The sequence below is a fragment of the Falco peregrinus genome, chromosome 13 (assembly GCF_023634155.1).
Source record: "Falco peregrinus isolate bFalPer1 chromosome 13, bFalPer1.pri, whole genome shotgun sequence".
Classification (NCBI taxonomy): Eukaryota; Metazoa; Chordata; class Aves; order Falconiformes; family Falconidae; genus Falco; species Falco peregrinus.
In genome coordinates, this window is record NC_073733.1 from 8,497,833 (window position 1) to 8,511,085 (window position 13,253).

Here is a 13,253-nt window from a genome sequence, read left to right on the forward strand (position 1 = left end):
TGGCGGCGCGGCGCGCAGGGCCGGCGCCGGAAGAAGCCCGTCGCGCCGGCCGCGACACTGAGGCGCATCCCGGGACCGGCGGCTCATGGCGGCGGCGGCTCGGCTGCTGTGTGCGTGAAGCGGCCGCCTCCTCCCCGCTGCGCCGCAGCCCTTTCCGCCGCCATGACCGAGGAGCCGTACGAGAAGTTCCTGGCCCCCGAGGAGCCGTGCCCGCTGCTCTCGCACCAGCACCCGCCGCGGGGCGGCAGCTTGAGCCTGAGCGAGGAGGGCTGCCTGGACGTCAGCGACTTCGGCTGCCAGCTCTCGTCCTGCCACCGCACCGACCCGCTGCACCGCTTCCACTCCAACAGGTCCGCCCGCCGCGCCGCGGGGCTCCGGCCGCTGCCCGCACGGCGCACGGAGGCGGCTGGGGGCGGCCGGGCCGCGGTGATGCCACGGGGGGGGGCTGGGGCGGGCGGGCGGCCCGGGGCTGGGGCGACGGGGCCGGCGCTGCCCGTGCAGGAGGGCCCTGCCTCGCCCCCGCTCCCCGGCCCGGTGCGGGCCCGGCTGTGGCGAGCCCCGGCGGCGGCAGGCAGCCGGCCGGCTGGGCCCCGCCGGGGTGTGCGGCCTCTGGCAGGGCCCTGTGAGGGTTTGGCCGGGTTTCGGTTAATAGCATTGCGGCTGTCAGGGTGAGCTCGGTGCGGCCTTGAAGATGTGTTTATTCCCTTCCCAACGTCTTCAGACGGAGGTTTGGGGCGCTGTAGGATGGGCAGCTAGGGTGGTGTGTGTGCAGCAATTAAAAGCAGGCCTTGCACGGGCACCAAGTGAACCTGCGGAGCTTCAGGGTAAGTCAGGCGGCCTGGTGGCTGCACCGATTCTGGCAGAAGCATTCCCATCCTATGCTACTAATTATGGGCAAATTATCCTGCCTTTAATCTGTAGAAAACGTCGATTCTAAAAATGCAAATGCAGCTCTGTAAAGAAACTTCCAGTTGTACTTACAAAATCAAAACCACAGTCCTGCTTGCTGTAGAACTTAATTCTGCTGCTGTGTATGTGTGGTATTAAATTTGAATATAGTAATAGCTTTTTTTTTTCCCCTGCTAACAGCTTGTGAGATTTCAGTCTTGAACATTCATGTGGGATAGTTTTAGTCCCTGTTGCTGAGCTGCAAGATACTCTTACTGGTTATTAAGTGTTTCTACTACACCATTACGAAGAGTGAATAATAAGGCAATCTTTCAGTTGAATTTGTATGAAATCATGGAAATTACACTTTAAAAAGTGCCATTCACAACGTCAAGCTCATAGTTACAGATTCTTAAATGATTCAGTCTTAAGAGCCTCGATCCAACGTGATACACTTTCATGATCTAGCTCTTATATCATAAGACCCAATTGTGACATCAGCAGTAAGATGTATTTCCTAGCATATCTCTAAGATAAATGTGTGATATTTGCCAGATTTGCATTTAATCCATTTTGTAAGTTTCTCTTTTGATTGCCTTTCACTTACTGAGAGTGTTATTCAGGCTCACTCATTTTACAAACTCAGGTTTGTAACCCAGGCATCTTGAGTGGGTATATCACTTCTGTGGGCAAGGACATGCGCTCTCCTGCACTAAGCTGTTGCAGATGCATGGCTCAATATGTGGTGTTCGCATAAGGCTTCCTAATTTTTTTAAGTTACAAGTAATTTTAATGTAGTTCTCACTTGTTAATCCAGTTCACCCTAGCAAGCACAGCGGTTCCCCCCTAGGCATGAGAAGGTGAGGGCTGACTGCTGTACATGCAGTGATGCTGCATACCTGGAGCATCTGTGTGTAGTTGGTTGGTGGCAGAGCCACTGTGCCGCCTCCTGTGTTTTGATGGGTCTGGAAATTATCCACTCTTGTCTTTCCTTTCATTGATATTTAATGAGTACAGAAACTGAAGTAGTGTTCAAAACAGGCTGTGTCACCACATTCATATTCAACTGATGTCGATCGATTGCCCTGCCCACAAAAGTCTGTACTAGTGAAACATTGCACGTGTGTGAGTGAAGCAGAAAGGGAGGGAGGGTAAGGTCTCTTGAATCTGCTAAAGGAAGAGTTTTTGAAATGCCTTTAACATTGGATAAATTCACTGCTGGCCAAATAGATGTGGGAGTGAGTCAATCACAAACGTATTTAGCCAACCTGGTATGCAGCTTAAATAATGATGGTGAGTACCTTCTGGGCAATGGCGTTGCTCAGCTTTTGCAGTTGGATAGAGAAATGTTCTTCCAGTGAGCCAGGCTGAAGTGGATAGGCTGATGGAACAGCAGTTAATCGCGTGGGTTTGTGTTGGTGAATTTTAGAAACCCTTTTCAAATTGTTTTGGCCGTATTGCAGTGCTGTGCTGACTCATAGTTGTCTCGACCTACTTTCCACCAATATGTGAAATAAATCCACATATGGAGACCAATTTCATGAGCTTGTTAAATAAATTCTGGATTCCTCTAATGAGAATAAAAAACCTGTTCTGTGAAGTTTGAGTCCTCAGTTGCTTTCCTTTAGCAACATTAACTAGCTTTTTAAATTAAATTGGGGGGGGGGGGGGGGTGTTTAGCTTTGGCGTGGTAGAATTTTCACACAGATCATTTTCCAGTCTTGCACTGTCTCATTCCAACAGCATGTCCAATATTTTTGGCATTCAGTGTTGAAAATAGTGAATAATGGAGCCTTGCGAATATCCATAATGCATTTCCGTATTAAGCCTTAGTGTTGTGTTGGATTGTCAACCTAGAATTTCTTTTTGACTCCTATTTGTCCTGAAGTCCAATGGATTTACTACTTAGTTTTGCATATTCCAATTTATGTGGAAGTTGAAGTATCCCAACATAGGGGAAATTGTATTTTTAGCTCAGTGTATTTAAAAAAACAACCAACCAACCAAAAAAAGGAGACTGTTTACACACTACAGGAATCACGGCTCTAGGGTGGAAATTGTTAATATATTAAGGTAAAGGTATAATTATACTAACAATATATGGATTTTTGCCTTGCTGTTTTTAATACTGAATTATCGTTGGTGTTGTTTATGGATCTTTACAAATACTTTAAAATTTAAATTCACATATTTATAACGTCAATAAAATCAATGTATAACATTACTGACAAGCAAGGCTGAGATAGTTTTGTGAGTCTTAAAATAATTTTTCAGGACACATGATGCCAATATGTTTGCTGCTTTCTATTTGTTCTGTCCTGTTTTGCAGGTGGAACTTGACATCTTGTGGAACCAGCGTAGCCAGCTCGGAATGCAGTGAGGAGTTGTTCTCATCGGTTTCAGTTGGTGATCAAGATGACTGTTACTCTTTACTGGATGACCAGGAGTTCACCTCTTTTGATTTATTCCCTGAGGGCAGTGTCTGCAGTGATGTGTCATCTTCTATCAGCACATACTGGGATTGGTCAGACAGTGAGTTTGAATGGCAGGTAAACTAGTTCCACTGTAAATGTAATATTTTGTGTAGATTATGAAGTGCTGGGTTTAACTTCAGTTGAAAAGTCCTCAGCATTTGTTTCTTGGTAACTACTGAATGTAAGAGCAGATACTGAATCTTCAGCAACAAAGATGATGTTTTGTTCCACTTTATTCCAGCATTTTTAATCTGGAGGGGAGACAGAAGATCAGCTTCTCAAAGAGGAATGCTTACATATTGTGGTAGTTTGATTTTTAGTGATCGACGTGTGTCTTGTAGCCATGAACTTAGATCCTTTGTTCTGAGGATCTGCTCTGCTAGTGAAATCTGGTTATAGATGTCTGCTTCCAGTGATTTGGTCTGATTAAATCCTTTGGAATGCACCTGGCACCTAGGTAAAATGTAGAAGCTCTTACCATCGCCTTTTTCCGTCTTTTTTTTTTCTCTGCCAGTAAGAGTACAGAGCTCACTTTGTCTCACCAGGATGGGAAAAGTGTGCTGGTGAATTGCATCCTCCTTTCTCCTAGTCTTTACTGGATGCAGTCCTGGCCATCTATCTCTAATTTATGGTGGTAGTCTTTGTTCAGCAGATTTCAGTTGTGATGTGCAAATCTTTTTATGTATTATAGACTTAAATCAGCTGTGAAATGTATACATAACTTTGAAGTAGGAAATGTGGTGCTTCAGAATATACTGAGGAATAATTTTAAATTTTTTCATACAGCTTAGTCAAAGCCTGTAGAGTCTTTTAAGTGCAGTATAAGGACTGAAAACACTCATTCCAAGAAAAAGTGCTAATCCTGTTCCAGAAGATGCAAATCAATTTAAGATAACGTGGACTGAGATTAGCTCTGAATTTCTTACTGTTCTAGTCTAACTGCTAGTCTTTCTGTGTATTGTATCACAGAAGTTACAAGTGCATTTGTATAATGCAGCCTGTAGGAACAGCGCTCATGGGATCACAAAGATGTAGAGCTTCATTGAGTTGTGAAATCTTAATTGCCTGATAAACTCGGTGATTGTTTTGAAAAGAAGCAATCTTCCATGTCTTAGCTGACAGCACGTTTGATTAGGAGCTAGGTTTTTTTAAACAAGCATTTCTTAAGAGACATACTTGATTGGACTTGTAGAATTTTATAGTCTTTTTTGTAGCTCTTTATGGTGTTACCTGGCAAAATCTGAGCATGAGTAATCCAGCTGTCACACTTTAACTGGAATTGCATTCAGAAATTACATGTCAGTTGTATAAATGAAGCTAACTAAAGTTCTGCAGTTGCCTCCAGGAGAATGATGGTGATTTTAATTGAATTGTCTTGTGTGATTATGGGGTGTGGTATAAATTACAAAGCTACTTTGAAATGATCTTCCTTAAACTAGACTTATGCTTTAAAATGGGAGGTTTGGATTGTAATGGACGATTTACACTGACGGAGAAGGGAAACAGTTGAAATGCCCCATGATTCGGCTGTTTTCTTAAATGCAGATTTTTAAAAAGGTGATTGATAATAGAGAATGGTGTGAATTGAGTTTGCACTTGCTGTTTATTGGAAGATTCGAAGGGGTACTGCCAGAGTTATGAGTAATTATTAAGAACTTGTTAGAGTCCGTAGATGAGCGATGCTTTGCTGATTTGACAGTATGTTTTGAATTGTTAATAGTGTTAAAGTGGTTTTAAATCTGCCTACTGTATTCTAAGGCTTTGTTCTTTCTCTTGCTTATTACAAGTTGCCTGGCAGCGACATTACAAGTGGGAGTGATGTACTTTCTGATGTTATACCTAGTATTCCGAGCTCTCCTTGTCTGCTTCCAAAAAAGAAAAACAAGCATAGGAATCTTGATGAACTTCCATGGAGTGCAATGACAAATGATGAACAGGTGAAATGGACTTTTTTCCCTATGTGAGAACTGTTACACAGAAGAACTTTCCATTAGTGCCACATCTTAAGAGACATACTGATTGCTGTAGGTGTAAGTGTAGACCTGTGCAGTATTACTGGATTCTTGAAACTAAATCTTCTTGTCTTTTGCATCTGTAGTAGGCAGTTTAATGTGTACTTGGTTTTTTCACCCTGAGTTTTTGATGATACTCAATGAGGCTAGAATTGTAGGAAATGTGTTTCAGTGCATTTTATTCTGTTGGTCCTTTCTTGTTTCTGTCACTCATTTAGAATCAATAATACCTTCAAATGACTTGCCTTTCTTTGCGTCCTAGGTTGAATATATTGAGTATTTGAGTCGCAAAGTCAGTACAGAGATGGGCCTTCGAGAGCAACTTGATATTATTAAAATTATTGATCCTACTGCTCAGATCTCACCTACGGATAGTGAATTCATTATTGAATTGAACTGTCTCACAGATGAAAAACTGAAACAGGTGAGTTAAGGTTTGTACATTTGACTTCAGGGTTTCAGTATCTGATAAGTCTTGCAAAATCTCTTACGGAGTTGTGATGAATTTTTATATGTAATCATAGGAAGATACAATAGAGCACAATATTGTCAATGAGGGAAAATAGAGTTCAAAAGCATATTATATGTATTAAACCTTTATATGAAAGACTGTGAATTATATATTCTCCCTATATGTTAAGCCTAAGCTGGTGTGTGTGTAGTGAGTTATGCCATGGGCCCAGTACTGCTTATGACAAAGCATATTCCACTTCATGACTGTCAACTGGTGGAGGGTTTCCGTTTGCTCACTGATGATAGACTAGCATTGAAAAATCCAAAGGGCTGGAATTTGTTGGGGTAGACCATAAATTTAATGTAAAAAGGGATATAGAAAAAAGTGTTTTAAAAGTGTTACAAAATGCAAATTACAACAAAGAAGGGTACCTGAATCGTGTGGTAGGTAGATACTACTGTCATCTTAGTCTTTGTACTATTTTGATGTGTTGTTGGGAAAAGATGCAGTGTCCAAACAAGCTGAACTCCTCAGTGTTAGTCTGTGATTATGATAAAGATTGACAATGGAAAACATCGACTGCTCTTGTGGGCTTGGCCTGTTGCATATTTCAAACATTTTATGAGTATCATCTTAAAGTAGAAAAGTACTGCTTTCCTTACGCCCACTTTTGTTTGACTATACCTAGCAAAATAAAGGGGGTTGACACACTAGTTAAACAACTTAGTTCAGTTGAACTTCACTGATATTCCTGTTTAGTGTTACAACTTACTGTTGTGTATTAGAAGACTTGGTGGGCAGGAGAGGGGAAGAAACCCGAAACCTTGTTACTTGGTTCTCTTCCTTCCATAATGAAATCAGTATTAACTTAGTTAAGATCTCTTGATGACTGCCAGATGGCTTGGGGTTTAAGCACCACAGCAAAATGCTTTAAAAGGCTAACTGAACTGGTCCAGTGACTTGATCATTATTAGTAGCCATATTCTGTTTTTTGTCAGTATCTCAGTGCGGTATTTATCAGGCTGTAGTAATTCTGATGCCTCTGTTCTAAAGGTGAGAAACTACATCAAGGAGCATGGACCTCGTCAACGATCTGCAAGGGAAAGCTGGAAGAGGAGTAACTACAGTTGTGCAAGTACCAGTGGTGTGAGCGGTGCCAGTGCCAGCAGCAGCAGTGCCAGCATGGTCAGCTCAGCGAGCAGCAGTGGCTCTAGTGTCGCTAACTCCGCTTCAAACTCAAGCGCCAACATGAGTCGAGCGCACAGTGATAGTAATTTGTCCACAAGTGCTGCAGACAGAATCCGGGATTCAAAAGTAAAGTTTCTAACTATGTACATATGTATTAAACTGTCTGACTCGTTAAGGTTTTGTATGTGGTTGTAACTGGGTTATTTGTACTGAAGGAGCATGGTTAGTCACCGAGGATCTGCTGAAGTTCTCTAGCTAAATTAATGCTGACTCTTTCCTCTGATGTGACCATAAGGAATTTAAACTTTTGCTCTTCCCATCACTTCTAAGTGAAAGCTTGATGTTTGTATGTAGTAGGTCTTCTCATTACTTTTGTTTAGAATAATATGAGTGGGGGTTGAATATAGGCTTATGCATCTTTACTTAGTTCATAGTTTAAAAAAAAAAATTACTCAAGATTGATCAACCTAATCTAGGTATAATTTCTGGCTAGTAAAGACTGCTTTGGTTGTGGGTTTTTTGTTTTTTTTGTTGTGTTGGGTTTTTTCCCCAGCTAGAAGTTTCATCAGGCTTTTTGAATCTTCTTCAGTTCATTCTTCCAATGTGTCTCATGAGATTACATAGTGAGGGCTGACCTACCGAAGCACGTTGCAGTTAAAGTAGTACTGTGGCACTTGTCCTGTTGCCATAATTTCAGATTCATTTGTGGGTGAGAGGAGCAGTTCCTGCTTGCTTTTCAGCATCTCAGGTGGTGGCTGTAAGACTGTAACATTTCCCTGACAATAAAGACTTTTCTGATCAAAGACTCAGCTATGCAACATCACAGGGTGATGTTGTGCCTCATAACTCCCTTGTGGTAAATGGTCTCGATATTTTCCTGTTGGGTACGATTTCAGATAAATGTTTACACCACCTCTTGAGTATTCATTTTAGTTATTTTTCAGAGCAGACATTATGTTAGAGTTAACTTATATTTGCCCTCTTTAAAGGTGGTTTCTAATCTACAGAAAAAAAATCTTATTTTTTTTGTCTTCTATATTTTGACAGAAGCGTTCCAAGCAACGGAAGCTACAGCAAAAGGCCTTACGCAAGAGACAGCTGAAAGAACAAAGACAAGCCCGTAAGGAGAGACTGAGTGGATTATTTCTTAATGAAGAAGTGCTCTCTTTAAAAGTGACTGAGGAGGACCATGAAGGAGATGTGGATGTTTTAATGTGACAGGGGTGAATTTATCAGTGTTCTTTCTAAGCCTTAAATGTATTATCCTTATTGTTTACATCTATTTCTTGACCAAATTTTGATTAGTGTTAACAATATAAACCAGATCTTTTCTCAAGTGTAGTTTTGCTAAGAAGGTCTAAGTATTGAGTAACGAGCTTTTTGAGACTAATTTTGCAACAAAGACTTCAGAAACTTAACTATCATCTGAAAAGCTGCTGAATAGATACAATTTTAAGGAAAGTTGAACTTGGCTAACACGCTGACTTATGTGGAAGACATAAATCTGGGCTGCTTTTGAATGACACTAAGCATGCATCACTATGCTTCAGCTTTTTTATTTTTTCCAACTTGAAGTTAATATTACACTTGGCTTGTTCTGTCTTCCTTTCCCATTATTAGGAAGATTGTTCAGCATGAGGAAAAACTCTTTAGTTCTATAGGGGTTTCTTCAGTCTTGCTCTTGGATCATACAAAATCGAAGTACTGTGGTAAATCCTTTTCTAGAAGTTGCAATTTAACCGAGACTGCACAGAAAACAAGAGGCAGGGCTTCTGATGCAGGGAATCTGTAACACAGATAATGCCTAATAACGTAGTTCTTTAGGGAGCAATTAGAATTCAAAAAAACGATTTGCAAGCTTAGTCTTTGGAAAGTTAATTTTGCTGCTCAATATCTTATAGTATGGTTGTTACTAATGGTTGATCAGTACATCCCTAGTATTACTATGAAAAGATTCAAATAAAAACACTAATCTGCAATTCAGTTGTCTAGGACACTACTTAATAATAAGTTAAAAATGCTACTGGAAAGAGAAGTGCAAACAAGCGGCACACAACTTTTTTTTTTTTTTTTTTTTTTTTTTTTCCCCAGAAGCATATCTAAATAGATTCATGTGGTTGGCAGGAGAACTTAATTAATGCAGCTGTGCTTTTTAATTGTATGTTTAGTTGAGGATGTGTCTTCTTTGTGGGTTGTTACACCATTACATGTTTCAGAATTGTCCTTTTGTTGTCTATCTGCTTTTGAAATTTCTCTTGCTAAGAAAACGAGGTAAAATTGTGGCTTTCGAGTAGGGAGATAAAAGTAGTTTTAACCTGTTTCCTAATTCTGACAATCTGTAAGGTGACCTTTGTCTTTATCTTGGAAGTACTTGTTACAGAACTCCTTCCCCCCACAGCTGAGATAAAAATAATACTTCTCAATTTCAATGTGAAACTTAAAAGGTTATAAAATTATTTTCTAGTTCTGAGTTTAGGAACTAATTTTTCATTGCCTTGGTGCTTCATTACTTTTGTTTTGCACTTGTGAATTAAGGAGCCCGTAGGTGCCTGTAATTGCAGAATATAGCACAATCCTGCAGAATTGCATGGTCAGCTTTATATAGAACTACTCATTTTCATTTTGCATGTCCTGCACAGACTTATTAGCCCTGACAGCTGACGTATTTTTCATTCAGAAGTGGCATTCCTTGTAGCCTCAAAATAAACTGACCTGTAAAATATCTGAACAATGGCCTCTGAAAGGGCTTTGATAAGAAATAAAAGGTCTGTAGTCAAACTAGTATGTGTGAACTTAGTCACTCTTGCTGCTGCTAGACAGCAGGTACCCAGACTTGGCCATTGGCTGATTAAAAGCCACTTAAAACTCATTTTGAACTCAAATGTTAGTTATCCTTTATGGTCAGTTATTTGGCCGCTAACCAGCAGTGACCATTACCTGTCCGTATTTGCCTGTACTGCACTATAGCTGCTTGAAACCTCCCTCCCTCCTGTAGAAAAAGTACCAAAACCTTCTTAATAGCATACAAGTTACTGAGAATTTAGATTGACTTAAATGTGGAGCTTCTTTTAAATATCTTGGATGGAAGAAAAAAATGAATTGCTGTCAATACGGCTAATTTCAGGGTGCAGTTGTTGAGCTCTTGCAGCTTACCATGGCTGTAATGGATGAATTCATCATGAAACATCTCACTGTATGTACACTTCACAGTTCAGTACAACCTTTATTTTCTGCAGTGACTTTGAAATGTGATTTTTTTTTTCTGAAGAAAAATGCACACTTAGTGCTGTAGAGAATTGAGACTGAAATGAAATGTAAGAAAGATGCAATATCTCAGAGTGGTGGAGCATGAAAGTGTGTCACTTTATTCTGTTTCAGCAGCTCTTCAGAGTTTAAAATCCTTTAGGATTTGTTGAGAGAAGACCCCCTCATTTTGATGAGGTACAGTTCTTTTTGGTCACCTGTCTACTAGCTGCCAGAGATCATGAAATGAAGGAGGATAGTATTTCCATCTTGATTTTAGTGGTAAGCATGTGAGTATAAATTAATCCAAGCGATTAAATGGGTCCAGTTCCTCGTCTGTGATGTTGGATCAAAAAGTCCTGAGTGCCACAGTAGCTGATTGTGGTATGTTGTCTCCAGCTGGGTACTTCAGTCACTTGTGTGACAGTTAAAACAATAAAGAGTGGGTTTCCAGGGGCTGCATGGTAATAATTTATAGTTCTGTAATCTCATAGTCCCAGATGCTTATAACCTAAGAATACAAAACTCCAAATATTCTGCTAAGAATGCAGAATAATACCTTGCTTACCTGAATGTTCTCTTTGCCAAATGCTTGGCACCTCAGAGAATCTGGCCTGAAGTAGCTGTGGGATTCAGGAGTTCTCACATACTTCCACGTGTCTGGGTTTTTTTCCCCTTTTCTCATCCTTCTTGGTTCTAGTGCCATGCTCATTTTGTGGAGGGGGGAGGTGTTTTTGTCTGATTCTTGTCTTTCCCTGCAATGTGCTGTATGCTTACCCAGGGAAGTGGTTGAATCTCCATCCCTGGAGGTATTCAAAAGAAGCATAAACATGGTGCTTAGGGACACGGTTTAGTGGTGGACTTGGCAGTGTTCAGTTTACAGTTGGACTTGATGATCTTAAGGTCTTTTCCAACCTAAACAATTCTAGGATTCTATGAATTTGTATTGGATACCCGGGGCATTAGTCCAACAGTTGGAATTTTAGTTAAACGTGGTCTTGCTGATGAGAGTGTTGGCCATTGTGGCTGCTGCTTTTTTTTTTTTTTTTTTACAGGAAGTTATCTACAGGTTATTGGGTTCAGATGGGTAAAGAAGAGTAACAGACTGCTAAAATCATGCATTCTTATTAGCACTTTTTCAAAAAAGATTCAAATCTCTGCTTTTTATTTATAGATAAGAATTGTCAAGATTAAAAGCAAAAGAGAGACGAACAGGAAAAAGCTCATAGCTGTATGTCTCCATGGTACTGAAGCTGTATATCTAGGTGCTTTGTACCCGCTGTAATATGAATGTAATCAATTTACACTCCATAACATTAGCGGTTTGCTTCCATGGTAACTTTTTCTCTAAAAAGGCTTAGAAGGAGCACTGAAAGTCTGATTGCAGTAGGACTGTAAACAATAGAGAACATTCTTTTCTAGAATGATTTTACCTATGAGGAAAAAAGCTAGCTGCCTACAAACCTAATTTTTGTGTGTGTATCTAATGTCATCCTTTGTCTCTGTTCAGATAATATCTATTTTTCTTTATCTGGGAAACAGATTAAAAGATTGTTACAGTATTCTCAGTATGGGGTGCTTATAAAGAGGAGCAAGAAAAGTCTTTGCAAGACTTTCCTCGGCTTAACTTTTAGTTCTCATATTGTGGTTTGAAACCTGTGAAGATCATTCTCTGGGAAAAAAACAAACCAACCAACCTGCTTGAACTTTATCACATGCATTTACATCACGGTGCATATACAATATGGAAAAATATAAAAATGGCAATATTTACTGTTCATCTACACTGAATGGCCTGAAGCCATTTCTTTTCTCCTGACACTTTCAGCTTTGAAATCATTTGATGCATTAGTCTATAAATATTAATAAACTGGACTGTTTTGAGGGCTCTTGAAGTTCATTCTTATAAGCCAGATTTTCTTGGCAAATGTTGTTAGATGTATTGCTTTAATGTTCCTTAGCTTACTGATCTTGCAGTTCTTGGCATAGAAAAGACAAGTCAACATGCAATTTTCCATTTAAGGATTACAAAGATCATTTATCTACCAAGGGCAAATCCTAGTAATAGTCAAAGCTTGTCTATTTTGACTATTAAGTCTGATTAAATATACTTGCATTCTTTCTCATCTGGATAAATTTAAAACACTTCCAGATAACAAATAAATTCTTCCATTTAAAAAAAATTGTAATATTGAAGCCTTGAATATAGTTCGTAACCAAAGCAAGGGGAAAGTGGGACTTTGTGATGATTTTTTTTTCTTTTTTGGGGGGGAGAGATGGGGGCATAAATTAGAGTATATGGTACTGCTTAAATTGAGGTGGTTTTTTTTCCCCAGATTCTCTGCTAATTGTATTGCTAAAATGCACTTTTGTATAGAAAACTGTCCTCTGTACATTCTGTATCTACACGATGTTTATAGAGATTTTTCTGAGGTTGTGAAGGATTTACTGAAAGATGCGATGCTGGTGACTGATGCTGTTGATTTCAAGTTTTCATTGTATTTGAAAATAGTTATGTGCATATTGAAATACAGGTTGGAATTAAAATTGATGACGTAGCAAAGATATCCTGACAAAACTATGTGGTATCTTCTTCAGAGCAGGGGGATTTACATAGAGGGCTTGTATACTCACTGTTCAGGCAGAAAGTACAGATAAAGTCACACATGTTAAGTGTTCTTTGTGACAGAAAGCAAACCAGTCCCTCCTTAAATAGTGTGGTTTGTTATCCACAAAATCTGATCAGAATTGCTTCATAGGAAAATGACTACTTGTTGTGAATGGTATAACCCAAGATCTTGTACTGAAAGCTGTCTGTCCTTAGTTTTGATTTCTGTGCCAGAGGATTTTTTTAATATATATGCTATGTAGGTGTGGGCATGGGAAGTCTAAGCACTTTCGTTGCCAGCAGTAACTCTGAATCTTCTGCTATCAGCCTCGGTACCCATAGCCATCAAACCACCGCCTGTCCTGTGATTTTTAAAATCCCTGATA

General features: G+C 39.9%; 1 protein-coding gene across 1 annotated transcript; it reads left to right on the plus strand.

Moving 5' to 3' along the window:
• The first annotated feature begins 36 nt into the window (after window positions 1–36).
• Window positions 37–12,826, plus strand: FAM199X (family with sequence similarity 199, X-linked). Its single transcript, XM_055818091.1, has 6 exons — window positions 37–350; window positions 3,218–3,437; window positions 5,150–5,299; window positions 5,637–5,798; window positions 6,882–7,142; window positions 8,064–12,826. Exons 1-6 carry the CDS (start codon window positions 163–165, stop codon window positions 8,232–8,234), a joined length of 1,152 nt encoding a protein of 383 aa, XP_055674066.1. The 5' UTR covers window positions 37–162; the 3' UTR covers window positions 8,235–12,826.
• The last annotated feature ends 427 nt before the right edge of the window (window positions 12,827–13,253 follow it).

What these genes read in the sequence shown, in the direction of transcription:
- FAM199X (XM_055818091.1), top strand. Translation starts at nt 163, where the DNA reads ATGACCGAGGAGCCGTACGAGAAGTTCCTGGCCCCCGAGGAGCCGTGC. An exon ending in ACAGTGAGTTTGAATGGCAG is followed by an intron (nt 3,438 to 5,149) that starts GTAAACTAGTTC and finishes GCTTATTACAAG; the next exon opens with TTGCCTGGCAGCGACATTAC. An exon ending in CAGATGAAAAACTGAAACAG is followed by an intron (nt 5,799 to 6,881) that starts GTGAGTTAAGGT and finishes TCTGTTCTAAAG; the next exon opens with GTGAGAAACTACATCAAGGA.